The sequence below is a fragment of the Anser brachyrhynchus genome (assembly GCF_964034855.1).
Source record: "Anser brachyrhynchus genome assembly, chromosome: 8".
NCBI classification, from domain to species: domain Eukaryota; kingdom Metazoa; phylum Chordata; class Aves; order Anseriformes; family Anatidae; genus Anser; species Anser brachyrhynchus.
In genome coordinates, this window is record NC_137702.1 from 1,711,159 (window position 1) to 1,738,339 (window position 27,181).

The 27,181-nt window shown below is 48.1% G+C and overlaps 2 protein-coding genes and 1 long non-coding RNA gene across 14 annotated transcripts in view; 1 reads left to right on the plus strand and 2 right to left on the minus strand.

Annotated features, from left to right (window-relative positions):
• IL12RB2 (interleukin 12 receptor subunit beta 2) overlaps positions 1-7,162 on the minus strand; it is a 21,656-nt gene extending 14,494 nt beyond the window's left edge. Inside the window, exons 1-8 of one of the 7 annotated variants that reach the window (XM_080601404.1) lie at positions 6,519-6,997; positions 4,849-4,880; positions 4,700-4,759; positions 3,681-3,777; positions 2,997-3,323; positions 2,009-2,123; positions 793-971; positions 471-607 (exon numbers count right to left, since the gene is read on the minus strand). In XM_080601404.1, coding sequence (XP_080457530.1) covers positions 471-607; positions 793-971; positions 2,009-2,123; positions 2,997-3,323; positions 3,681-3,738 — 816 coding nt within the window. In that variant the 5' untranslated portion in view covers positions 3,739-3,777; positions 4,700-4,759; positions 4,849-4,880; positions 6,519-6,997. Of the gene's footprint in view, positions 1-470; positions 608-792; positions 972-2,008; positions 2,124-2,996; positions 3,324-3,680; positions 3,778-4,699; positions 4,881-6,518; positions 6,999-7,041 lie in introns of those variants that run through there. The other 6 variants (XM_080601405.1, XM_080601402.1, XM_080601407.1 and 3 more) reach the window with 6 other exon arrangements.
• Positions 4,887-17,953, plus strand: LOC308198651. Of its 2 annotated transcripts, XR_013954081.1 has the most exons (4): positions 4,887-5,633; positions 5,800-6,163; positions 11,665-15,069; positions 17,817-17,953. It is a non-coding gene; the product is annotated as an uncharacterized lncRNA (long non-coding RNA). The 2 variants fall into 2 exon arrangements; XR_013954080.1 differs by having other exon boundaries at positions 4,887-6,163.
• IL23R (interleukin 23 receptor) overlaps positions 15,843-27,181 on the minus strand; it is a 20,055-nt gene continuing 8,716 nt past the window's right edge. For all 5 annotated transcript variants that reach the window (XM_080601396.1, XM_080601400.1, XM_080601398.1 and 2 more), the window contains 8 exons: positions 27,015-27,097; positions 26,613-26,817; positions 25,282-25,479; positions 24,936-25,019; positions 21,657-21,707; positions 20,389-20,485; positions 18,854-18,944; positions 15,843-18,390 (listed from right to left, as the gene is read on the minus strand). In XM_080601396.1, the coding sequence (XP_080457522.1) occupies positions 17,767-18,390; positions 18,854-18,944; positions 20,389-20,485; positions 21,657-21,707; positions 24,936-25,019; positions 25,282-25,479; positions 26,613-26,817; positions 27,015-27,097 (1,433 nt within the window). In that variant the 3' untranslated portion in view covers positions 15,843-17,766. The remainder of the gene's footprint in view (positions 18,391-18,853; positions 18,945-20,388; positions 20,486-21,656; positions 21,708-24,935; positions 25,020-25,281; positions 25,480-26,612; positions 26,818-27,014; positions 27,098-27,181) is intronic.

Sequence of the window (27,181 nt, forward strand, 5' to 3'; positions counted from 1 at the left end):
GACATATAACATTAAACTCGCAAAGAAATAAAGTTGATAACTCTTCTGTTCACATATTTTACTCAACTTCAAGCAATGCATTTAGCATTTAGAATAAATACAAAGACTTCCAACCAGCTTTAGATAAGGCCCAAGCATTTGTAAATGGAGCACCTGTAGCCATGAGCTACAATGGGCAGATATGACCACATTTTGATAAAGTAGTGTGCCAAACATAAGCTCTGATTCTTCAGTGTATCGTACTTGAACTATTCATGCATGCAGATTTTTACAGGAAGAGACTCTTACCTTCTTTCATTTTTAGACCAATGATAGAGATTTTGATCAGTAGTCTATATATATTTTTTTTTAAATATGACGCTAGAGAACAGAGAGAGACCAATTTGGAAAAACTGATTCTAAAAAGAAACAAGGATATTAAAGCAACCTCCAAGGATTATCACTTCCTTCATTCTCCAACAAAGGATTACCGTGTTCCAGGTGTAACCAGTAAGCGGACGGTATCTTATCCTACAGTGCTGTGCTCGTACTTCATCGTGCCAAACAAATGCGAAATTTGTCACAGAATTTTCAAATTCCACTGACAATCTCGGAGGATGTGGTTTCACTAGAGGCAAAAACAAAAACAAGAAAACGGCACTCAGGTACGCATCACAACTAGAGGGCTGATGGAAAATAGACTAACGAGTTGAGACTGGATGGATACTTCTTCTGACGGGTTTAAGCAACAAAGATGTAGTGCTCAAACTTTTCACTTTGTTCTAACTGAACGAAGGTAAGTAATACATTTACCTATGTCTATTAACATGAACATGAGTGGCTGTGAAAAAGCACTTCCTAGTTCGTTGGAGGCGGCAACCACAACTGTGTAAGCAGAGTCAAAATTCAACTTCTTGCTCAGAACCAGTGAGCCAAATTTATTACTCAGATTTTCTTCTAGAAAACAGAAGATGTCAGTGCCATCTGATAGCCTAGAAAAGAACAAAACCTCTCGGTTAATATTTCCCTGTACGCTGTGAAAGTTAAATCCCTGAGTTCGTAGAGGTATAGCTCACTTCTCTACCCAATCGTGCTGGTTCGGATCTGCCGAGACTGTGACTCTTTAAACAACTTAAATGATTAAATATTTAATTTATCTGTAGTCTAACAGTCAGATGGTATGGCTTCAAACATGACTTTTCATTCTCAATCTGTCATTCAACCCGTTGTACTGGGTAACTCATCTAGCTCTCCATGTACTTTCCTCCACCTGAATCAGAGATGATTATATCACGTTGCTTCGGGCTGATCTGTCGTATTTTATAATATACTTAATAAATTACTAGTAAGCACTGCTGTATTTCTATGTGCCATTGCAACACTTACAGGACTCATCCTTCCCCACTCTTCTGTAAATTAACCATCTAGTGTCCTTCTGCTTAAAGTGCAATGATGGGTTTCTATAAACTAGGAATGCTGCTCCTGCTTTGGCCAAGAGAAGCAGGTAATAGTGAGCTTAGCAGGACAAAGAGATGGTCACATACAGTACCTCCAAAAATAAATGTCTGTCCAGCTGACTGCAAGCGTCAACATTAATTCTTTCTACCCACATACTTGCTTGAATAGAGGTTTTCTGTTGCAGGCATTGCTAATCACATAATCACTAAACACAGAAAATCCACCGCAGGAAAACAGCAGGTTTAAGCTGACATTTTAAGACCACTTCCACTATTAACATTCCCTTTCCAAAACGGGAGCCATGACTTGGCTTATTCTCTTTACCCACTTAACCCAGAAGTGAGTAAACCACTGCTGTGCAGCACACACAAATGTAAACAGGAAAGGTTTTTTTAACTGAGACAGTTGGCTTTTGTGATCATGGCAGCCTTGGACTGACTGATTCATAAAGCAACTCCTGTGTGATTTGCTAAAAAGGTTGAATCCGTAACAAACAATGCAAAACTAAAATAAAAAACCCTCTAAGTTATTATTATAGGTATTAAGGAACCTACTTCCCTGTGTTACTTACTGTATTACATATGTAGTGTTTATGTATGTAAGCCTCCCTTTATCCCAGGTGCAGGTAGGATTGCCATCTGTCCCATACTGGATACACGACACGTTTCTTGGCTGATCTGGAGGATCTTAAACAGATATTCTTATCAGTTTCTTCCTTAAAATTGTTGAGAGGACAAATATGAAGAAATGCTAGGGTTTTTTTTTGTTTGTTTGTTTTTTAAAGACAAGCAAGTAAGTGCAAAGTATTCAGAGGTCACTATACGTGAAAATAGCTGAGTCCATCATGCAGTCTTGTGAGACCTATGACACTTGAGCAAACCCGCAGTGAATTTGCAAGGGTACCAAATGAATACAAGTGCTTAACAACTATCAAACTGGGCACCTCAAGCTTTGCTTGTAGCAGTCAACCGTTATTCCTTATTAAAAAAAAAAAAAGGCAACAAAGCACTCCTACAGAAGATGACTACTGCAGCAGCAGCAGTTCATCTACAGCAAGAAGAAAATCTAAAATTTCCTTAGAATTATTCTCGCAAGTCTCCTGTGTCCTGAAGAGACTGTTGTGTTTCAAGTGTAGAACAGGAGACAGTGAGCATTATTATGTCTGCTCGGAACAAGCAGTTTCATTTAGCACCTCTCCGTTTTTCAATTACTGGAACTCCCTTCCTCATTTGCTATTGTGGAACAAGTTGGGTAGCATTTAAGTGCCACTACATGTAAAGCAGCACATTAGCTTTTTCAGAGGTTGCACAATGATACACAGTGGGTGCAGAGGGACAGACATGTATGCAGAGTCCTGACATCCATGTGGGTGGCTGGGAATCTGGGTGTGGAAGGCCCCTTTTGTGTTGCATAGTTCCAGCCAGCAATATTTTAGATACAAATCCAATAAAACATAGCACCCCTTCTGGAAGAGGCCACCCACCTACTAGTTCCTAACATATGTCTCAGAGGAATCCCAGAAAATGTTTAAGAACAAGAAGTAATGAAATTCTCCTTACTTCCAGACATTATATCGATTCCACAAATGAGTTTTTTCTTGTACTCACAAACTATTTTGCAAGTAAACATGTGCTTGCCATATGTAAGGACTTGAAATTCGGTGCTCACGGAAGTGCCATAATTAATAATCAGTTCAGAACTGTTAAAGAAAATAGCTATCTTGCACTGCTCATTGTATTTCGGTTGTTTCAGCTGGCACGAGAGGGTAATGTTAGTTCCAGGCTGGACATGCGAAGCAGAGTTAGCAGTCATATTTCCTTTGTCGCATACTTCTGCAACCCCGTGGGGAAGCTTGCTAGCAGTCACGTTTCCTTTACTGCACGCTTCTGCAACAAAATGGGAAAACACACCTTTAAAATGAATAGATCATTCAGTCCGTAAAACACGATGCACTCTAGGAAGAGGGTCTTCCTGAATTTTTAGTGTAAGAATTCCTGTCTTTGCATAAGTAACTCGTAATATATTGTTGTGCAGAGTCTTCACTGATTACCTGGAGATACCTTCACCGATTACCTGGAGATCAGAAACCAAAGCCTAGCTACCAGTTATCGTACAAAAAAGCACAACCCGAGGCAAAATCTACCAATCAGAACTGTTTTTTCACTGCTGAAAGAAAAAAATAAGTAGCCAGGATGCTTCTTTTAAGTGATAATTGCTGTATATTTATATATAAAAAACCTTACCTGCTGTGAAGTGCGTCAACAAACAAATAGCTGCAGGCACAATCCATGCAAATAACATTTTGCTTCCTATAGAGAAATGAGTACCTTTTACCAGTTCCTAAAAAGTGAAAAAATCATTTTAAAATATTGGTACTGATTTTTAACTTCACAACATTCAAAATGCTTATTTTATGAGTCCTTTCTAATTAACTGTCTCCGCTAACATTGCACAGAGTGACTCTCATAGATGCTCTCCAAAGCAGCTATGCCAAAAGATGCTACCCCATGCAGCTGCTGATTTTCAGACTGGTTCTCCCTAGAGGCAGGCACAATAGCTAGAGGAACGTCAGAATTACAGGTACTTTACAACTCTGTGCTTTCAAAACAGACATACTTGCTCCCTTCCTTCCCAAAGATGCCCTGCAAGCCCAGAACCAAAAATCTTCCTGTGAAATGCACCCAGAACAGACCCTAAGTACCCCTTGTGCAAAGGATAAAGATTTTCCTTATTCATTTCTGCTCTTACACCTCCTGCCTTCCATTTTTGTGCAGAAGTGGCCAGAACCCAAAAATTTTAAGTAAACTTCTCCAGCTCCTTGCAGCTGCCTAACGTCCAAAATTTGGCAGAACCTTTAGCAGAGAGAACACACCGTACGAGGGAGGTTTGAACACCCGCTATGTAGAAGCAGCAACTCACAAGCTTCTTAATTCTCTCCTGGGGATGCTCACAGACATTTCCACGATGCCCCCTCACCCTCCACTCCCTGCAGCTTCTCAGGGAGTAAGATCATGTGCTATTTCTCCCCAGGACAACGTTTTTGGATGGCAAATCCAGCGCAGCTGGCACTCCCTTGAAACCCCGCACCCCGGTGTCCAGTACTGGCTCCCCTACGCTCCATTTTACCCTGCACAGAGCTGCCCAGAAAATATCTGGTTCATGGGGAATACAGAGGGAGGAAGAAAAAGGGAGAAGGGTGGCAGAAGAGACGGGGTAGAAACGCCTGGTGCTTCCCAGCGCCCAGCCCCGACACTTGGCTCACCTCTCACATCTCTGCGGGGGCAAGCAGCCGTGGCACGCATTCGGAGGCGGCAGCCTAGCGCTGTGGGAACACCAGGGAGAGGGAGTTAAGGACAAGCTGATGAACGGCGAGGAGGGACTAAGGGCGTCTGCTAGGCAGGAGAACCCGACCGGCGATCTGGAGCCAGATACGACGTCCACCGCTGCAGGGGAGAGGACGCAGCAGCCCCGTTACCAAAGGCATTTCAACAGACCCCGTGCCCAGACTTCCCGGAGATGCCCCCAAACCCAAAGGAGCCGGTTTCATGCCGGGTGACTAACACAGACTCAAGATCCCCAGAGCTGAAGTATCGCGCATTAAATGTTGGCTGTGACTTTGGGAACTAGCAATCTTGTAATTTCTTTAGATGAGTTTCCAAACTGAAAGCCGTCACGCACAGCTCATTTATGAATATTTAACTCTACCCTAACAAACAAAACTGCAGACATGGGTAGGGAGCACATTGTTAAGAATAAACCAGACAAAACAGAGCTTTTGAGACGTTTTTAACTCCGCAGGATTGCTCGAAAACTCGGTTCAAATGCAAAGCTGTGCCATGCCAAGGATTCCTAAACGAAACGGGGGTACCGGCAGTCACAACCGCCATCGGTCACACCGATTATTCAGCACTTCAGAGTCGCCCTGCGCTTGCGATCAGCATTAACAACTGTTTCCTTTTTTGCCCTGCCGCCGCAGAACGGCAGAAGCAGCGAGAGCATAGCGGGTACTTCGGGGGGGAACGCACCAACGACCAAGTTTTATAGCTTCTGGCCCGTCGCAGCGACGCAGCTATTTTAACGGCCTGGTGTTATACTTGAAGCAAACCACTGCACAGGGAAACTTCACAGCCCGATGGCTTCTCGTGCCACCGCGGAGGGGCACTTCCAGGGGGACGCATCCGACAACACAGCCTTTGGTGCGTGTGTTAATACGTAAAAAAAGAAGTTATTTCGGGTCGGTTTTGTGTAACGGGACAGGAGCCATTCCACGTTTTTTTAAGACAACGAACCCGTATCTGATGTGAAGCGTGTAAGATCTGCCCCAGATGCATGAACACCGTGCTTTTTTATTTAAATCCACAGGTTCCTCAGATCGCAACGCTGCAGCGCCTCGGCCCTACCCCGGTGCACGTAACGCCTGAGCTCTGTAGGTGCTCTGCAACCGCGAGGATGAGCAATCACGGCGCCCGAGGTCTTCAAGTAAATGCCCTGCCTTCCAATAAACTGAAATCGCCCCGGGGACGTGTAAACATCCTTCTGGCAGCAAAGCTGTGCCCCGAACACCTGAGTCAACACACACAAGCGGTACCTCTTCAAGGCATTTCAGCCACCGGCTCGCCAGGCAGGCGCTAGGCGCAGCACCAAATGGGTGCAGCGAGCCGTATAAACCGTGACGGGAGCAAAATACGAGAGGAGGAGGAGAAATAACCTGCCGCTTGGATCGAAGGTACACGGAAAGCTTTTGTAAAAAAAAAAATTCCCCAGATTCCACGCCAGAAAAATGAAATAAAACGCACTGCTGTGCGCGGACTGAGCGGCACGCGGGGCACACAGCCGTGCGGGCAGGGGGCAGGGGAAGCCCCGCGGGGCTGGCAGGGCGCAGTGCCCCGAGGTTCCAGCTGCAGGGGGCTGCGGACCACCTCTGCTCCTCCCCACGAGCTCCCCCGCTTCAGCACAGCGGCTGGCGGCGCACGGGGGGCTCCCCGGCTGCCTTCAACCGGCTTCTAGAAGCTCCCCCCCCCCGCCCCAGCTCCGGCGGAGCCCTCAGCGGCCCCCGGCAGCCGCCGTGCCCCGGTACTCACCGCCCGGCCGCGCCGCTCCCCTCAGCCCGCAGCCGCCGGGAGCCTCCCGCATGTGCACGGCGGCTCCGGCCCGCCCCGGCCCGGCCCGGCCCGCCTCCCCTCAGCGCCGATCGGCTCCGCCCGGCCCCCGGGCTCCGGTTCTTCTGGCCGGGGGGCCCGGTGAGGCCCGGCGGGGCCCGGGGTGCCGGCCGGGGGCAGGCCCGGCGGCGGCGGGGCCGGGGCCGAGAGCTCGGGGCTGGACGGGCCGGGAGCGGCCGGGGCCTTCTCCCCGCTCGTCCGCCGGGCCGGGCCGGGCTGCAGGTGGTAGGCGAAGAGGCAAGGAAGAGGCTTGCTGAAAGAGGCTTGCTCAAAGTTAGCTGCTCACAGATTCCCTCCCCCTCCCCTTCCCAGCCCCCGTTTTTCTCTCAGGGAAGGTAAGGCACAGGAAATTTCAATTACAGAAAGCCTAGGTATGAGAAAAGAGTGAAGATTACCAGAAAAAAAAAAAAAAAGCCTGTGAAACCCAAAGCATAACTCTCACTACCTGCTCGGTGCCTGGTAGACTGGAACGAGAAGTGCTCAGGGAACCGCAGCGCAAGACAGAGGTGGGAGAGAGGAGCCTGTCCTCAGGTACAGCCGCTGCGACTTCACCCCCGTGTTTGTTTTATTTCACCGTCGTTCGATTCTTACTTTCTCACATTTTTAATCAGCCCTCTGGCAGACTGCCACCGTGTCTGAAAGAGATTATCATTAAAAAGGTCCTTGTTACTATTGTCCCTCCTCTTTGTTAGGCGTCGATAACAAAACTCAACTTTCCCGGCAGCATTTGCTTAATGTGACTAACTTTTACTAGCTTCAGTATTGAAGCAAAGGTGTTTTGGGGACTGACATCCAAACAAATGATTACAGAAGTGTGAAGTCATAGAGTCCAGAATCTTTGAGTCTGAACCTCCAGTACGCATTGTCTGTCTTCCAAATCCCTATGTAACATTTGCACTTTTTTTCTAGACAGAAGAAAGTGCTGACGAAGTTCACAGAAATACTATGCATGCACTGTGCAAGTCTGTACCCTGTGAAACTCCAAATATCACCAGTTTCCTTTTAAGTATATAACTTATTTCCCCTCTGTCTTTTTTTAGTTTATGCTTTTTACAATACTTCTTCCCAGCACGCGCTTCATCTACAGTCTGCAAAGCCAGGATTCGTATCATTTTAAAATAGGACTCCAAGAGGATTTCATGTGGAATCTTGTCTGTGGTACCCTGTCCATTGCTCCCCCTCACTGGGTGTATTTGCTTTTCATTTTTTTGAAAAAAAATACGCAGCCGTTATATGAGGTGCTCGACTGGCATTAGCAAAACTTGAGTAGCATTTTACTCATCAATGAGGCGTTTAAGGGAAGGTGCCCGTCAGGTGGCCCGAGTGATCAGAATTTTGTGTCACGATGACAGGAAACTAAACTGAAAACACCAATCCACTGCCTATCATAAAATGCAGCTACTTTCTTTTTTTCTTTCTTTTTGCCTAAGGCTCAACACCAAAGTCTGCTTTTTCATGCGATTCCTTCCCATTGAGTTGTGTCGAAATAGTGCGTATGTTCCCAAGAACTGTCATGGAGCAGCTTTGATATTGCAGCTGTTTTATAAACCCTCTGCTATTCCACCAGGCTTTTAAGCAAAATATTTGCTAAGTATTATTCTTATTTCAAATGTTACTGGATTCCAGAAACTGGTGGAAAATGCTTTTTGCTACCAGCCGCTTGGACTAGCCAGGTACATTGTGCGCCGGGTATTCCTTCAAGAGCAAAGCTCTGTCTTAGGGCCCGAGCCCGAGGTAATTCTGTGTTGCTTCCCACAAGTCTGGGTAAAGGCACGGTGCTGCACGGGCAAATGCCGAGTACTTCAGAATCGTAAAGAAAACTGTGCTCCCTGCAGCCAGATGTCCCACCGAAACCTTCATCCAGGGCTCGGCTGCACAAAAAGAGCAGAAGGAAAGTTCCCTGCTGCAGACGGAGCTGCCGAGTGCTGGCCGAACGCTGTGCCAGCCGGCCTGCGCCCCGAGAGCTGCCTGGGACAGAAGATGATGTCAAGGAAAGTACGGAGTCATCTGTTCTCTGCGAGGAGGTGGCGCCTGCAGTTCTGAAAATGAAGCCTGGGAAAGCACCACCGGTAGCTGACATAACGTGGTGTTCGGTGATCGCGGTGTCAGTGCTCTGAGGAGCATTTGTAGCGAAGCAGAGGGCTGGAGCGGTGAGGCCGAAGAAAGGCTACCACAAAACGTCGTTAATGGTCGCTCAGGCAAACATTGTGCCTTCTGAGATCCGCAGCTGCCTGGTTCAAAGAGCAGGCCTGCAGTTCCAGTAAGCCGGTTTTCAAGGGGCGAAGCCTCTGTGATCAAACTGAGAATATGCCAGTGCATAACTGTAAATGTAAGACATGAGGTCGCTGGTTGAGTATGCGCTTCAGGGAATCCTGGTTACCTTGGGTGGAGCCTGCTGCCGGGGGAGAACTGCAGACTGTCTCCTGTCAGACATTTACTGCCTAAAACATTATGATGCTTACAGAAACAGAGGCAGGGAGGGCTGCTCTCACAAGTGGGGTATGAGTTACGGGTCTGGTGTTACCATGCCCCTCTGTCACGTCTACCACAGCCTCCAGTGCTACAAATCTGAAAGGAATCACCAGTGGTAGGTAAACCAGCCTGTCAAAATGCTTTCTGCTTCAGCCCACTCTCATAATCCGATGAATGCTGGAACAAGGGAAAACAGTGAGTACAGAATATGGATGTTCCGTGTACGCAGTGAAAATAAAGTGGACGTTAATGATGTAATGAAACCTGTATGTATACTATCACTGGCAATTCCTGCTCAGCTTCTGGAAGTGAAAGATGAAATAATTTATCTGAGAACAAAAGTAAACATAAAAGGAGATTTCTAAAGCAAAGCAAAGCAAAACAAAGCAGATTGGGAGTGGCTTCCTCAGACTTTGCAAGGAAAAAATGCTGTCTTTACATATTTTTAAATATAAGATTTAAATAATAAGAATAGTAAGTACAATTAGAAATTTTTAAATACAAGAAGTTGTAAATGGTGAAAAGCTGCCTTTTTTCCAAATACTTTAATGGCAATCAGAGAAAGCTGATGATTGATGAAAGAAGACTGGAGCTCGATCAGAAAATAGACAAGTGCTAATGTTAAAATTATTGCTGAAGAAAACAGAATTCAACTTCAAAAGTGAAATCAGCAGGTGTAGACCTCGCACTCTCTGGTTATGTCAAGTCGTAGATCTGGAAATAACCTTGAGAAGCAGTAATTGTGAAGGAATGGTTGTGAGTCATCGCCAACAAAATGATACGTGAAGATTGACAGATTGCTGGGAGTTAATTATTGAGTGCTTAAAAGCCATGAAAGAGCATGTGAGTATATCCAAAAATCTGCAGTGATTGTCATCAGCGATCAGTCATGAAAGAGTAATGGTTGTTTATTTAATGTATTCCCTTGGTGACTTTCTCTGGAGCTCTTGGTTTTACCATGTTGTCTAGTCTAGCTTAGGGAAAGCTGTTGCAGTGTTTGCACCCCCCTTCTTTGAAAAGTGTACCACAGGTTTTTTCTTCTTCCCTTTATTTTTTTTTTTCCCAACACAATTCCATGTTCTTGTGCCAGCACAAATGCTTCTTCTGCCTGCTTGAAGACCTCGGAGGTTCATAGGCAGCTTTCAGACTGGAGTCTCTTACCCAGTAGGAGGGCAACTCCTTTCAGGCTGCACATTTTTTTAAAATTTTTTTCTGAATATCTTGTGGTTTCTCGGTGCGTTTTTTGTGATGAAATAACAGATGAGAGTACAGTTTCTAGATCTAATTGTACGGGGACCGTAAAGGCAAAGATGTGCAGCAGTAACTGTGTCTAGCACTAGCTGTTGGATCTCCGTTCACCCAGCGAGAACTGCGTTGATCTCACTGTCAAAGCTGTGGTCACATTCTGTTGCAAATTCATGTTTAATCTGCATTTTTTTACGAAGCTGCCAACCCCCCGTCATCGGTCACTCTCCCCACAGCAGAACTGGTGGGGCGCGGCAGATAAGAAGCTCTCCAGTTCTTCAGTGCCAAGCTTAAACTGCTGATTTCGACTGGGCTACGTGATTTCATGGCCAGGAAGGCAGGGAAGAGCAGCCTCGATGGCAGGGCCATCATGGGCAGCCGAGGACAGTGACTGCTTGAGCAGGTCGTGCTAGATAGACCAGCGACACCAACGAGCCACACATCAGCCCTATCTGCACATCAAAACAGCGTCCACCACCAACACCAAGGTAGTCATAACCCGTGAGGAGCTCAAAGAAGGTGACACCAATTCATTGTTGAATACAGGGATAAACAAGAACAAATTGCAGATGCTGTTATTGGAATTAGGATTAGTGTAATGGTTTGGGCACCTCGCAGATTAAAAGCAGCAGCCCTCTAGGTTCCCTGTTTCAGCTAGTCATGTCCACATCCCAGCCTCCTGCCTTCCCTTCCCTTCCCTTCCCTTCCCTTCCCTTCCCTTCCCTTCCCTTCCCTTCCCTTCCCTTCCCTTCCCTTCCCTTCCCTTCCCTTCCCTTCCCTTCCCTTCCCTTCCCTTCCCTTCCCTTCCCTTCCCTTCCCTTCCCTTCCCTTCCCTTCCCTTCCCTTCCCTTCCCTTCCCTTCCCTTCCCTTCCCTTCCCTTCCCTTCCCTTCCCTTCCCTTCCCTTCCCTTCCCTTCCCTTCCCTTCCCTTCCCTTCCCTTCCCTTCCCTTCCCTTCCCTTCCCTTCCCTTCCCTTCCCTTCCCTTCCCTTCCCTTCCCTTCCCTTCCCTTCCCTTCCCTTCCCTTCCCTTCCCTTCCCTTCCCTTCCCTTCCCTTTCCTCTTTAAGCCTCTTGACCAGTCTTGCACAGTGGCTTCCCAATTCTTACACCAGCCTTATGCCCTTGCATTTAAATTCTCTTGTTCAGGCAACCTTTCCCAAAAGTTTCTTTCGGTGAGCTATTTTCTGGCACCGGCTGCAGTTTGTGCAGTTCCCACCCTCGCGATGGAAGCTGCTTGCCTCTGTCGCCGGGGTCCCAGCCACTGTGCTGACGTGAGCCAGACGGTGGCTCAAAGCAGGGAAGCACCTGCCTGAAAAATAGTCGTTAATACCGTTTTTTCATGTTTCGCCAGCTGACATTTTAGCCCCACCAGTCCTTTGATCCAATTTGCTGTGGAAGAATATGACTCAGGCCCCAGTGGAAGAGGTGGAAACCCTAAATGTGATGGAGGAGCCACAGCCGCTCCGGCTGGCCATACTGCACCGCTGCTGAATGTCAAACCTCAGCGCACGCTGCCCCGTTTCCAGGAACCGAGCTTGGGCTGTTCGTTCCATCTGCCTCTCTTGCTGCCCTGTCTTTAGCGTCGTCAGTGGCTTCAGCTGCTCAGATGTCAGGTTCCCTGCAACCTGGCCAGCAGAATTCTGGCCCTCTGTGCTGTGGTGGTATTGAAGTAACTGCTACAGCCACAGGTCAGGTAGCAATTAAGTGCGTGTTCGTTTCTTTGATATCCCAGGTAGTCTGTGTGCTGGCTCAGTTAGTTTTACATCCTCTGTTGACGCCCGTGATCCTAGATTTGCCTTCACCTAGCAGAGTGAAATCAGTTACCTAGTTCTGTAAACGCAGGTGCCCTGGCTCCTCGTAACTGAGCAAGGTGAGGCTGAACTCATTCAGGGAGCGTGAGTCCAGCAGCGCAATCCTAGGAAATCATATGGAAGACGTAGGAGTCACGCCGTCATCTGGCGTCTTTCTGAAGTTAAGAATTATGGAGGTTTTGTTCTTGTTGTCCTGTTGTTGCTTTTTAATATTCTTGTGCCAAGACTGATTTCTCTCTATTAAGGAAAGACTTGACTGGTTTGGTAAAAAGCAATCCTGAAGTCTTCTTTAATCGATCGCTTTTATGCCTTGTGTTGTATTTATTGCGTTTAATGCTTGCTTTGATATTTTATCCTAGTGCTGCTTCCGTTGTTTTACAAGTGACATTTTCATAGGATTTGGCTTTATGAAGCTAACATTCAGTGAAGCTAGTAAAGACACAAAACCACAGCCTTAGTTCTCACATCCTCTTCTACGAAATTCAAGTTTAGTTTCAGTCTCTGCTGCTGTGCTCAGTCCTTCTACCCTTTGAAAAACTACTCTTCCCTCTTAAAGAATGAATCCTGTCGAAGGCTAAGAGATATGAGGCATACCGAGTAGCGTATTTTTAGTGAATATTCGTGCTTTCATTGTGTAACCCTCTCACCTGCTGCCATTTTTCAGCTGCTTTGTGTTCAGAATGATTTTGCTGATCCAAGCATTTATTTGCAGCTTTGCTTGCAAGTCTTGGTCACAACCTGGGCTTTGATCTTTTGTCTTTGCATTCAGAAATCCCCAGATGTTTACTGTTGGCATTTTGCTTTGTGAAACTTTAACTAAAGTTTTTAATCAAATTTTAGTCTCTGTAGCATATTTATCTGTAGCTAAATCTTTTTCACAATTTATGGCCAAGCAAATGCTTATAAATCTTTCAGCATGGAGCAGTCTGACGAGCACATGCAGAATAAAAACGAGCAGCACAAGATTAGTCATTGAACGTTTCCGTTATCTTCATATTCTTGCACTGTTCCTATTACTGGATGTGATACGGTGCTACACGCTAGATCCTGAAGCTTTACAGGAAATAGCAACTATTACTGCCCTGGCTCTGTGGATAAGAAACTGAGGCAAAGTGAGTTGGTTGCAGACAGCCGGTGACTGAGCCGAGACTGAAAGCCAGCTCTCCTGTGCTTCAAACGCTCAGACAGGATGCATGGGATGGTGGCTGTGCAGTAGCATAGATGATTACAAATTGTAACTAGTGATGCATATTTAATGCATATCTTACTATGCATTTCTTTTATTTGTTATACACTTGGTTTAATTAACTTTTAAACATACTTTTTGAAGGGTAGCAGCAAGCAACAAGTCCCAGAGGATAGTGTCTCTGACTAGTCTGTATCATGCTGTCAATAACTGTTTTCCATCCGAGCTTAGACTTCACACTGGTACACGATCACACCTGATACACCCTGTACTGACACAGTGGCTGGAGGTAAGAGCTGGCAGTGAATAACTTTGCTGTTGTCAGAGCCTGTCTGAGCTTTGAAAAGACCGCTTTCCATTTTCTTACTTCTTTCTACTTTGTTCTCTCTTGCCTGTTTTTATTTTTTCCCGAGGTTGTGTTAGATCTGTGAATAGCAATGAGAAACAGCCATGGTGCATCTCTCTGGATCAGGAACTGTAGTGCTTTGAAATTTAATTACTTCGCATTTAAATGAGTGGGTATCTGACGTGGCTTGCGCTAAGAGCATTCCTGTTACAGAGCTCGTCCTCAGGCTGCTGAGCACGGATTCTCTGGGGGGCTCTGACTGTCCCTGTCTCCAGGACAGACACCAGGGTGAGGGGACAGGGTCACAGCTTCTCTACATCAAGAACGACGGCACTGTGCGAAGTTCTCCCACACTGTACTTCGACAGCAGCTGATTTCTCTGTGTTACTCATTAGGCATAAAAAAAAGTAAGGTCTTGTCATAAAATAATTACATACAGATTTCACTTGCATGGGATAATGTACAGATGAGTCTGCAGTCTCACAGGTTGAGTGGTAGATAAGTGAGAGATCAATGCTTTTTGGTCTATATTGTCTGTGGGGAGAGACTTTAGTCAGCATACGCTTCCTTGATGTGCCTCAGCAGCACGTCGAACCCATGCTACAAGTAAGCCGAAGAGCCCATGAAACTCATTGCCAAACCGGTAAGTAACCCGTGGAACTCACCGCCGCGAGATACAGCTGCCAACAACACAACCAAACTTGGAAAAAGGTTGGGAAGTGCTGGTACCAAGAATTAGGGAGCTCGCAATATTTGGGGAAGGAAGGGAATGTGTACGTGTTAAAGCACTTGCCTTAAGAATGGCAGTGTGATTTGATTTTAAGTGCTGAGCTGTCCATATATTCAAGAGTTGCCTGTTGCAAGGATTTTGGTATCGTGCTTGCATAACAGCTAGCTCAATTCCCGTCACTCAGGATGCTGGTTTTTACCACTAAGCACTGCACTTGGTGGAAAGAGGGCTCAGGCCTGATGCAAGGGCCTTGTAAGGTCAAAGCAGGCAAAGACAAAAAGCAGAGTCAGGAGCACGTCTAACAAGTAAAATCTGAAACCGAGGACCCAACGTGGTGCCAGGCTGCTGACAGAATCTCAGCTTTGTTCACGCTCTGGTCAGTTTACGCCCTGATGCATTCATTGCCAGAGGCAAGCATCGCAGGCATTTATTCCAGACCTAACCCGTCACCACCGTCTAATGGGTTAGCAGGAGGGGAGAGGGGGACTGCGTTGTATATTTGTGCCCTTCTCCTTCCATTTTCCCCGGTAACCAGTCCTTAATTACCAGATGCATCCATTTGCCCACGTAGAGAAGAAAGGCTTCCTTCAGCCCCAGCGAAACCCGTGGCAGTTGTGCCATTGATGAAGAACGCGTGCACGGCGAGAGGGGGGCAGAGGATTCAGCCCTCACGACTGCGTGCGGTGAGTTCCTCAACGGGAAAGGAACTAGCCTCCTTCATCCACAAACATATTTGCAGGTATCTCTCCTAGGGTAATTTATCAAAGCTGCACGTTCAGACTTTTAACAGCAGGTGCCTGAAATGTAAGATCACGCTTTTGGTCCAGTTTTTCTGAGAAAACAAGCGCTTCCATGTAGCAGTAAACACCCCACGCGTGTTGCTTGTTCAGGCAACACAGGCAGCTCGAGTCTCAGGATGTGGACATTGAAAAAAAATATCTTCCACACCTCACATTTTGGCTGCTGATAGTATGTGGCTGTTCTTTTACAATTTCCTTCCTGCACAGGCAGCAATCACTAATTTTAGACTAGCTTACATGTAAGAGTAACATTTCAGGCTTGGAAACAGTTTGCTGCTTCTCAAGAACAAACCTACCACATCTTGCCAGGTAAAATGCTACTCAGTCAATTTAAGTGACGACTGGCAGATCTCTTGGTTTAAGAGGAGACGGGAACAGCACCCAGCTGTTCTGGTTTGAAGGCATCCAGGACTAAATGACAAAATCGATCGATTTGTGCAGCAGCCGTTAGAGAAGCACCTACGGTGCCTCGGAAGATTCAAAAGAAAAGTTATAATCTCCAGGTTTAGCAGCTTTACTGCAAGAAGTGATAAAGTGTGTAATTTTAGATACCTAATACCAGACAGGTTAGCATTTACATTAGCTTTGTAAGTCTAATGAAAACGTGTTGAGTCTTGCTCTTACGATTGTACAGACTTCAATTTGGTAATGCACAGTCAGATGATCTTTTTTCCTTTTATTGTGATGATGTTGCCATCAGCCTTACAAGATACATCCCCTGCATATATTTGCTGCGACGCGCGTAGCCAGCTGAGCTACCCAGACCCGTTAATTGCGCAGACTGCCCCGTGAACAGAAGTCACACGTAGTGCTACATAGTTCAGAGGCTCCTCGGTGCTACTGCTTGTGAACGGAGACTCAGACCTACGTGCAGGTGCGACGGGTAGCCCGTGATCACGCAGAGCTGTCCGTACGCTGCTCTGCAGGGCACCCACGGGGGTTTTTAAGCACCCAGCCTGCAGCGGGGGCTCTGGGATGCCCACAGCCAGCTCTCGCAGACAGTAGCTTTTACAGAGTTTCCATGCCATGCTTTATACAGCCCCAAAATGTGCACAGCTGAGCTGCAGAGCACGGCTTTGGTGGCCTGCGGAGGTCGAGGGGCTCGTGAGGGAGCTGCCCCGAGCTGGCCAAGGCAGCGAGGACCATTCCCTCCTGGGCACCGTGCTGCTGGCTGGCCATGCTCAAAGGTAAAACAGCAGTGTGACTGTGCTCTGGGTGCTGCACCAGGGCGTTACAACTCTCGGGGCAGTAAAAATACATTTTTTTAGCATTGCTGTGGCACCTGAGGGTCCTGCTCGTGGGCCAGCGCTGCCCTGGACGAGCAGTGAAGGAGGCAGACAGCAAAGGGCCCTCTCCTGCTGCTCCGCGCTGAGCGCTTCCAGTGCTGCCACAGGGCAGCGGCTGCGGGGCGTTCGCAGCCCTCCCACCCCAACCCCACGCAGCTTCACCTCCCCCTGGGGCAGCTCCGGAACAGAAGCAGTAATGCAGAAGGTAGGAGAAAAGGGCCGAGAGAACAAACCTTACGGAGGTTTGTTCTACGCCTTGCTCACTGAACGCTCAGTGTTTTACAGGGTGTAGTAAACTTCCTTTGTGCTTGTATTCCTTAAAAGCGTTTAAAGTGTTTCCTGGAAAAGGCTGGGGTGCTCAGTCAAGTAAGGGCTAGATACAAAATCCAGCGTCTCCCATTTCCAGGCAGTTTCTGGTTGCCTTAGGAACATCTTGCAAAACCACCTCCGAAGTCCTGGGCAAACTTAGAATGGTTCCAAGACCCCTCAGCAGGAAGGGGGCTCCCATTTTTCACTTTCTGTATTTCAGGATATCCGAATTTCCTGTTACATGCCTAGTAAATGCCATTTCTCTGTGCCGTGTTCTGCTTCATGCAGAACAACAAAGCTGAACCCCTGACAAACTGATGTGAGACGATAAATCCTTCACCCAAAACGAAGAATCTGTCCAGTGACAAACTTAGAGCTTTTAAATCCGGCTGGTAGGCCAAGTTGATGAAGGCTTGTTCTTATCTGATGCATTTTTTGTTATTGAATGGAAGGGAAAATGAAATTGAGTTATCCTGTCAAACAGAAAAGATTTCATATGGTAGCCATGGCTGCTGCACGATAGATAAATCCTCCTCAGTGTAGTGTCTCCTCATTATGAGTGATCCCAAGGTATTTCACACAATTCAGTCAGAATGTCTAAGGGACCGTTTTATCCATCTTAATAGATATCAGCTCCAGGTATTGAATGTCCCAAGTATTTAACACGAGAGTGACTTAGAATAATAATGGAAGCATATTGTATCCTGTAAAAATCACCTGTTTTGTAGTTCAGTTCTTACAGGAACCCCTGCGTTTATGCATTGTTATGCTTGTAAAAATATGAGGTAAGTGTAAAATGATGATTTACTGGCCAAGGTGATCCATGCATCCATAACTATTTGCAGTCAACTAAGGGAGTGAGTTTTGGATTTGGAGCTTTGTTCCAGTTCTGATGTTTGTAATCCCAAAGGCAGACATGTGCCATGATCATCCGCTCATAATTTTGTGTGTTTTTTTTTTTTTTTAATCCCAGTTATAACTTTGCTCAAAATAACCTTCCAATGCGTTGCTGCAAACAGGTCTGTATATCCACAGGTTCCTCATTCATTGCTCTTAAGCAAGAGACCAGCTCATCTGGGACCAGTGTCTGTTCCTGAACGTTTTCACTCGACAGTGTTTTTCCCCACTGACTTTCCAAAAGGGTACTTTGCTCCTCCTGCGCTGAGCTGAACGCATAGTTTTGCCCACTTCTGTTGTTGTTTAAAATTAGGTTGATCTTTTCCAGCAGACAGACGTTGTGCCCCGCTCCTTCGGCGTTCCACAGGTAGCTGACAGGGCTGGTGTAGTCTCTGAAGAAAAAGGTTGTCTCCGGTTCTGGAGCTGGTGTGTGGGACTCTGCTTGGTAAATATTGGCAGCTACATATCCCAGAAGGTTCCCGTCGGAAATCTGAGGCTTGTAGTCACTGACGTGCTCAGGTGCGGCGCTGACGGCCGATGCTGAGCTCTGTGGGTGCACCACGTTCTCGGGGACCACTGTGCTGGGTTTCTTTTTGATGTCCACGATCTTGTATTTCTCATGCACGGATACCTCCTCTATTTCCATGACTGTGGGATCGCTGTCATCCAGGAACGGCTCATAGGAACTGTTGCTTGTGAATTCACTCTTCTCCTAGAAAAAAAATATGACTGTAGTAACAAACTGGCAAATTCTGCCAAGGGGAGAGAGATCATTAGAGCATCACACGGAGGAAATAGGGCAATGACTTCTTGTCTTCATCTCAACATCCTTTCCGCTTCTCTCACCTAATCCTCTCCATAGAACAGACTACAGCGAGGTGGAAGAGAGAAGACGGGAGCAGCTGTGCCTGTCTCCGTTCTGCATGCACCCCAAGGTCAGCTTGATTCAATCATCGCTACTGGATAAAATGTATATTGAAGCAAGGTTTAAAGACTCCAGCTAAGCTGAGCTTCCTTGCACCTTGCAAATGGCTGGTAAATGATTCTCTGATCAGCTCTAGATCCCCTAGAGCTGAATCCTGCTCTGTCTGTGTTTCTCACAGCTGCAGAATGATTTTTAAGTATACGTAAATGGGGAAGAAAAAAAAAAAAGCTGGACATAATGGTGCGATTACCTGGAGTGACTTTATCACATTGCTGTTTTCCATGTGGGGAAAATCTTCAAGTAGCCATTTTGGTAAGAGTGATGCAACTGTTGCTTTAATTCTTTACCAAAAAAAAAATAAAAAAATAAAAAAGCAAAATGTTAGTTCATTTTATTAGTCATTTACTTGTTTGTTCTAGATGAAATTGTCCCCAGACAGGGAGGGAACACTAAGCGTATCCATCATTCATGGCCGTTGTGGAGGGCTGGGAAGCCTCAGTTTCCCCCCCTGTGGGTAGGTTTTCCCACCTGAACCCCATCTCTTCATCTCTCAGCGCGGTTCCCCTGGGTCTGGCTGTGGTGGAGCCTGGCTGCAGTGGGCAGAGGGGCAGACTGCTCACCCTAACGTTACGCGGTACGGCTGCAACACAGCACGTGCTGTTTCCCTCAGAGCAGGATTGTTTTTTGTCACTGCGCTACTTTCAGAAATTCAGAGCTTCATTTATTGAGCAAGTCTGGAAACTAAATTACTCTGTTTAAATCCCTTGTGTAAAACGTATCTGTATGGGAAAATGTTACTAAACCGAGGTGGGTGGTGGAACCCAAGCTAAGTACATAAATAAGAGGATGCATGTGTCCTGAGCTGATGAAATAAAATACACAGCAGTAATGAAAGTTGATTTTCCTACAAACAAAGCTGCTGCAGGAACGAAAATTTATTTTCCGACAAACGAAGCTGCTGCAGAAATGAAAATCATTTGCAAGAGATTTTAATTTAGTTGAGCTTTGCTGATGTTGTGTGGATTGCTGTGTTCCTGAGAAAGTACACGCGCTCAGTTCTTGCTGTGTTTCCCAATTACATCAGCAGCAGAAAAATTTAGACAGGGCTCAGGAACTGAAAGGGACAGCCCTTCAACGTCCTCTAACCCCAGGTCTTCTCTACCCTCTTTCTTGCTCTATCAGGAATGTCCACCAGCCAGCTCTGTGGCACAGAGGCAATCGTTTCCATTTATTTGTACCAGGAACAGCACTGGTGGGACTCCTCTCACCGCGGAGAGGCCGCCTGCCGAGCTAGGTATGCGGCAGTCGTGTTAACCAAATGGAATGAAGACTCTCCCTGTTTGGTTTTCCAGCTCTTTTCCAACTCCCCGGCCTCTGCCAGTCTCCCAGGGTGCAGACGTGGGGGCAGCCAGCAGCCTGTGCCAGGGACAGCATCCTTTCCTCATTCAAAAGTAAGAGTAACAGATCCTAGTATAAAACTTACTTAAAGAAGGTTATGTTTTTCCTCTTTTTTTCTTTCACTCCCCCTAGATCTGTATAATAATAATATATCATGTCTGGCTAAGTCTGGCTTCTACAGAGGAATGATTTTTACTTTTTATTGGTCTTTGCCTTACTGTGGAGTGCACAGGTAGCCTTTTATGCAGCAATATTATGAATGGGCAAAGCTGCCCTCAGTAGGAGCAGAGCATAGTGAGAAGGACTGGTTTCTCTAGTTAACTTTAGAACATTGTGGAAGAAAAGCGTGAGTTACAAATAAAGAAAAAATTGTGATGAAAGTAATACCTTATTCTAGCTGATTTCTTAAACATCAGAATTGCAAGAACAACTGACGATACGATCACACTGACACCCATTCCCAGGAAAACTCCAGTGTCATCATCTGAAAGAGGATAAAGAGGAAAAAGGTTTATCAGGGAGCTCCCATTTTAAACCAGATGTTACAGGCGAAATCCACAGTCGCACTTGTGAGTAATTCTGCATCACAAGCCGTCATGTTGAATGTGACTCCTTGCGTGTCTGTTGTTATTCCTATACATTTGCACTTGCAATTCTAATGGTCTGGTGGAGGGGCAATATTTATCTAGAACTGGAGGCCACGAAGGCATCTGGGCCAGGCTCTGGAGGGCCCTCCTGCTGCTCGTCCATGCCGCTGCCAGACACGGGCAGCTGCTGGCGAACCTGCTCCCACCGCCTCGTATGCCGCTACGTGAACTTATGTGAAGTGGAGATCGCTGATAAAATAAGTCCTTAGCATTTAGCTTAGCATTTGCTTCGCAGCGAGGGAAGCAAAGCAATAACAACATCGAGGCAAAGCCCTCTGTCCCATCTCTGATTCAGAACCGTGAGCACAGCAGCGGAGGAGCGGGCGGCCGAGGCTCTGCGTGGTCCTCGGCAGCGGCCGCCCCTCCGCTGCCCCGAGGTGGTTGCCAGTTGCCACCCAGCCAGGATCCTCCAGCCAAGTAATTCTAGGAAGTGTGGTCACTGTGTTTAACCATTTCCTACACAGAATTACCTTCCAGAAATACTTGAGCAAACTCTTCAGCTTACGTTGGTTTTGGTTTTGCTTTAAATACTGAAGCAGACCATAGTATAACCTTTACCAGAAGACATGCAAACCAAAAGCATAACTGCAGTTAGAGAAATGTATGGGAAATGTTTAAACCAGCCCTTGGCTCAGATTGTAAGGCCAGAGCAGTCCGTCACTGTTACACTATTTTGTATGTTAACATTATCGTATTTTCCTTGCTTTCTTAACTCCTGCTTGCTGTAACGTACATTTTATTACGTCTCATAAGAAAACAAAACTCAAAGGCAGGAATTATGCAAGTTGCATTCACCCCAGGGCAGGACTGCAGCCTTTCTTGCCATGTGGCTCATTTTCCTGTCAAGTGAAAAGTTGCTTTGCTGGCTCTGACCTCCCCGAATCACGACGGAGCTTTCACTTCCCTTTTACTACTATATCACCAGATGCTGCGCTCGCGGCTCTGGCTGAAACGTCCACACCTGGTCAAGCAGAAGCTCTCGATCACCAAGCCTGAAACGCTTCTTACCGTGGGAAGTCTCGTTGTAGCTGAAGTCCGGGATCCGTTCCTCCGAGGAGACTTAAGCAGAGAGAAGACAAAAAGGCCGTAACTTCATTTGGGAAATGTACATCAGGTGAATGAAGCTCTGGTTTATTTTCATGTTGCTAATATTTTTTAGGAAAATAAATACTGGTATAATACGAAAAATAAAGCCCCGTAAAGTAATTATTATCTTCTGCGTATCTGGACTCTACATCATCTTGTATATCTCAGAGTTCTAATTAAACGAAATGTTAACAAAACCATAAAACAAATTACAAGAAATCTCCCCTATACACTCCCCTATACACACATATACTGTGTCTCAGTACCTGAGACAAGAATTTACCCTTCCTGAGGAACCCCGGGCTGTTTTCCACGAGCACCTACAGATTATGTCCCCGTGTCCAACCCCCATAGCACTGAGTTTTCTGGCAGCACTGTTTTATCTGACCGGATGAGCCGCAGCTGAGTCTGCCGTGGCAAGAAGCTTATTTTTGCTAGAAGAGGCGGCAAGCTTTCTTTCCTGGCCATACGAAGCAAGTCCCTTGCCATCTCCTCTCCTCAGCAAGTGCCTGCTGTCCTCACTGTTACCGACGGGATCACCTCGCCACGCTGATAACCCCGGTCCCAGCCCGCCGGTAAAACCTGCCTCGGTGGGACCTGAGCCGGCAGGGAGTGAAGAAATCGCTGTGCCCTACAGCAAGCCCCTATCTGGGGCAATCTGCTGAGGTTGGGGCCAGCCTGCAAGAAAAACGGGCTCTGCTGGGACGCCGTGAGGTGCTCGCTCAGCGCTCAGGGAAGCGTCCCGAGGGAGCAGCCCAGGCAGGAGGTGTGCTGGGGCTTCAGGCACGTGCTGCTGCGGGCAGGGAAGCTCAGGCTTCCCTTTTGGCCACGGGCAGGCCCGGAGCCATCATCTTGAAGCAGAGCAATTAAAGCACAGGTCACAGAAGTGGAAAACTGTTGGGCAGCGAGGATGAGGAGCACGGGGGTAGCTTGTCTTGGGAGCCCAGAGGCCTCTCTGCCTGAAACCCAGGAACAGTTTCAGCACACGAAAGCAATACTGCTGATCTTCCCCCGGGATCGGGTAATACAGCTTTCGAGCCCTGTTCCCTACGGTTTTCCTGTGAGGAAAATGGCTCGGGCCGCATCTTGTACTGGCAGTGAGTGCTGCTGCTGTGGTGGCGGTGGCTCTGCGCTGGGTTTGGCTGGAGGAACATCGCCGTGAGCAGCCCCTTGCTGGGGTTGTCCTTGCAAACGGGCCCGGAGCCGCAAGTCCTGTGAGGAGCAGCTGAGGGAACTGGGGGTGTTCGGTCTGGAGATGAGGAGGCTCAGGGGAGACCTCGTTGCTCTCTGCAACTACCTGAAAGGAAGGGGTGGGGAGCTGGGGGTCGGCCGCTTCTCGCAGGTAACTAGCGATAGGCCTAGAGGGAATGGCCTCAAGTTGTGCCGGGGAGGCTCAGGCGTTGGGATGTGGTGGAGGTGGTGGCGTCACTGTCCCTGGGGATGTTCAAGGAGAGGTTGGACGTGGTGCTTGGGGACATGGTTTAGTGGTGACACTGGTGGCAGGGGGATGTTGGACCAGATGTTGGAGGCCTTTCCCAGCCTTGATGTTGCGATTCTGGCTCCATGATCCCCGCGGGGCTGCCACCGTGCGGCCGGCAGCGGGTGGTGCCACGGGTGGCTCTGCGGGGAGGTGACCTCCTGGCGAGGGGGTGTCCCGGGCTGCCACTGTCGGGGGGGGGACGTGGCAATCGCGGCCCTGTCCCCGTGTCGGTTACACCGCGTGTCACCGGGCTGGCACCAGGCTCCGACCTGAGCTGACCTGGGTAACGCTGCCGCTGTTTCACCGAAGCACAATTCACTCACAAAATCAGGGGGAAAAAAAAAAATATCACAGGAAAGGTACCGTCTCTAATTCTGTAGATTTGAGACGTGCTTCTCCTAGCGTAGCTCGTGGAGCCCCAGCATGTTAATTCCCTAGGCAGTGTGGTTACAGCGCTGCCCACTCAGCCGGGGAGCTCCGCGTCCCAAAGCAGCCCTCGGCTACACCCCGACTGTGGACGGGAAGCGGCTGAGTAAATTATTCAGCAGCCTTGGAACGAGGCACGTTTTTGGGCTGGTGTCACTGGCACGTTTAACTTGTATTACCTGTTAATATGGCTACAGAAATGCCTTACTGATGGGCTCGGTCTGTGTAAGGAGCATAGGGAACGAGGGCCATCCTGTGGGGTCAGGCAGGGTGTAAGGTGCTGGTTGGGCCCGCTGGGTGCCTTACGTTGGTGCTTTCCCACATAAATCCCCAGGTTTTATCACAGGAGTCTATGTAACTAAGAATGATGAGCTCTCTATTTTAAGCATTTAAAGCATTTAGCTAGCACAAATAGAAGGTTATTTCCAGATATTGCTGTATGGCAGGTGTAAGATAAGAAGTCAGGCTACGTGTCTGGAACGATGAACGCCTACCCTGAGCGTTATCACACCTGGTTTATGCTCAGCCTGTCCTGCCCTCAGCACACTCCCTGGGGCTGGGATTCCCCAGGATGCTCACTGCACCCATGGGCCTCCGTGAAAGCACAGGTGGTGAATTTTCCCTGCATGGTGGTGCCCATGGGACAGGTCTGGTGGTGCTGGGACGTGTCCTCAGCCCTTATATTTGGAGCTGTGCAGGGCTTGTCCTGGCCTAGGTGAGGGCCACTAGGGGATTCAGCATGCCCAGCTCGTGAGAGCGATCAAAGCCAATGCACACATCGCTGGAGATGATGCACAGACATCCTCATTGTCTTTTTTAAGTTGAGCCATGCCCTATTTTGTCTAAAATAGTTTTCAGAACTGAAGCCTGCCTACATGCAGCTCCAGGTAAGAAAGGACAGCCTGCAGTTGTTCTCTGTAAAAGTTGTCTTTTCTATAACAATTTACTATCAAATAGGCAAAGCAGCAACCTGCTATTTTCTATCCCGAACAGGGAGAGCAACGCCACTGGTGTACCTTGTGGAGTAAGATGCAGTTCTCGTGTGCATTAGAGATCTGTGCACAAGAGCAGAGTACCAGCTAGAAAAGCCTTTCACACAGGTTTGTTAAAGCCCCTGACCTCTCCCAGTTTCCTTCGGCAGCCTCATGTTTCTGTCTGGCCCATGCCAGGTTTCTGCCCCTTGTCTCTAACTCCATAAAACCGGCAGACCGTGAGGACAGCAGGCACGAAGCAGCAGCCTGAACTCTGCAGCTCCACCACAGCAAGCGGCAACTTCTCCACACAGCTGGGCTTACCTTGGCCAGAGGTTGGTTTGCTCACTCCGTCAGGGTAGACTGCATAAACCGACACGTTGATGTGGCTTGCCGCTGCTGCGTCTTCTGAAATAGAGCATTTTTTGCCTTTAAAACGTATTTGTAAGCTGCTGTTAAAGCTGTAGATTTGCTTGAGGGCTTCTGGCTGAGCCCCTGGGGGACCAAACACACCGGTTGCCCTTACATCCCGCACTGCTCCGCTCCCTCCTGCTCCCTGGGCTCCTCACAGCCCCCAGCTCCCAAAGTGGTGGGCAGGGACTCAATCCCAGTGAGATTTCGGCTTTGCGATACCTCAATGAACTGCAAAAGGCCCCGTGGAACATCTTACCTTGGATGTACATGAGTGTGTCCTGGCACGGGACTTTCTTCCAGAAGAAGCGTTCCTCCTTGCTATACGGCGCTGTAGAAACCCACTCCACGATGAACCAGAGCGGGGGGCTCCTGCTGCCGCGCGGGGGCTGCCAGGCCACGGAGACGCTGCTCTGGTTCTGGCGCCGCACCTCCACCGCCGCCGGCGCCGGGAAGGCTGCAAGGAGAGAGGGGTCGGAGCTGGGCTCCGGGCAGCGAGCCTGGGCAGGAGCAGGTCTTCACCGGGGGGACAGGGCTAGGAGGGAAAAAGCCTTCTAGGATGCGGTGAGTATGGGTCTGGGTACAGGTATAGGTATACATATAGGTGTAAGTATTCATATATACATGTAAATTTATGTTTATATTTATAATATAAATATTTAATATATTTTCATGTATAATATATTATATGATTGTATAGTTATATATTTAATTTTATAGTAGAATTTTATGTAGTCTATGTGCTATATCATACCATATCATATCATATATCATATCATATTATTATAAAAATAAATAAAATAAAAATAAAAATAAAAATAAAAATAAAAATAAAAATAAAAATAAAAATAAAAATAAAAATAAAAATAAAAATAAAAATAAAAATAAAAATAAAAATAAAAATAAAAAGATAGGCGCACACCTGTGTGTGTATATATACACGTGTCTACCTCACAAAAGCACGTGCTCAGCTTTGTCATGCCTCTTCTGTCTGAGACGCTTTACCTGACATTTTTTACCAGAAACACGCGTCATTCTGATAAGTATGAGATTAGAGCATTTTTTCCACCTTATTTACACTGCACAGTTTCGTTTTAGTCATGCTCACTATTTGTCCTTAACTTGAACGGGACTTTCCCCTCCCGTTGCTCATTAAAAGAGACATTTTCAAAAATAGGAAAGCGTGGTCGCGGGGAAAGCCACAGCCTGTGGCACAGGGAACCCGAGGCAGCCCAGGAGCTCTTTTTCCTCCCTTCCTGCCCCAAAGGCTCCAGCGTCACGGCTGGGACGGCAGCAGGAGCTATTTCGGGAGCCGTGGGCACAGAGGGGTGCCCTGAGCCGTGCCAGGCACAGGCAGGACAAGCTTATTTTTATTTTTATAAGCTATTCTTGTTCCTGCAGCCTTCGGAGGCAAAGGGCTGTGTGGCTGGGGCATCTCCGGGGGACGCTGGCCTTGTGTGGAGGACGCCGCGTTCCCTAGGCGGGGCGCCTCTTGCTTTGAGCCCACGTGCCTGCGTGATGTTTTTCCCCTCGGGTTCTGACAAAAGCAGATCTCCGCCACGGCCAACGCTGGCGTGGGCGACGTCCTACCTTGCTGGCCGGCCTCCCGGCCGAGCGTCACGTTGGCCGGGCTGGACGCCCCCCGGGAGTTGTGAGCGGTGACGTGGAGGACGCGCACCCCCGGGGGCACCAGGACGCTGCAGGAGGTGCCGGAGGTGTTGCAGAGGGGCTGCGCTGATCCCGCCGCCACGGCGTAGCCCAGGATCCTGCCGCGGGCAGCACGGGGCGGCAGCGGCTGCGGAGGGCGAGAGGTGGAGACGGGGTCGGGGTGCCCCCCCTCCGCCCCGTGCCGGTGGCCCCAGGTCCCCTCCTCACCCTCGTGTGGTCAAAGGGGCCCCGGCGAGGTCGCTTTCCACCCACCACCTCCACGATACGGCCTTAAAACGTCACTGCCACCCCTACAAACCCCAACCCTTAACCCTAAGGCCTTACCTTGATCAAGACTGTCACCTCGTGGCTGCCATTCGGGAAAGCCGGGCCCAGGCGCCGCCAGACGTCGGGTGCTGCTGCGGGGGCTGCGGGGACAACCAGGGGGACGTGGTCCTGAGGCTGGGGGCATCGCCCACCATGGCACGGGGCCCGCGCCCACCCGCATCGCC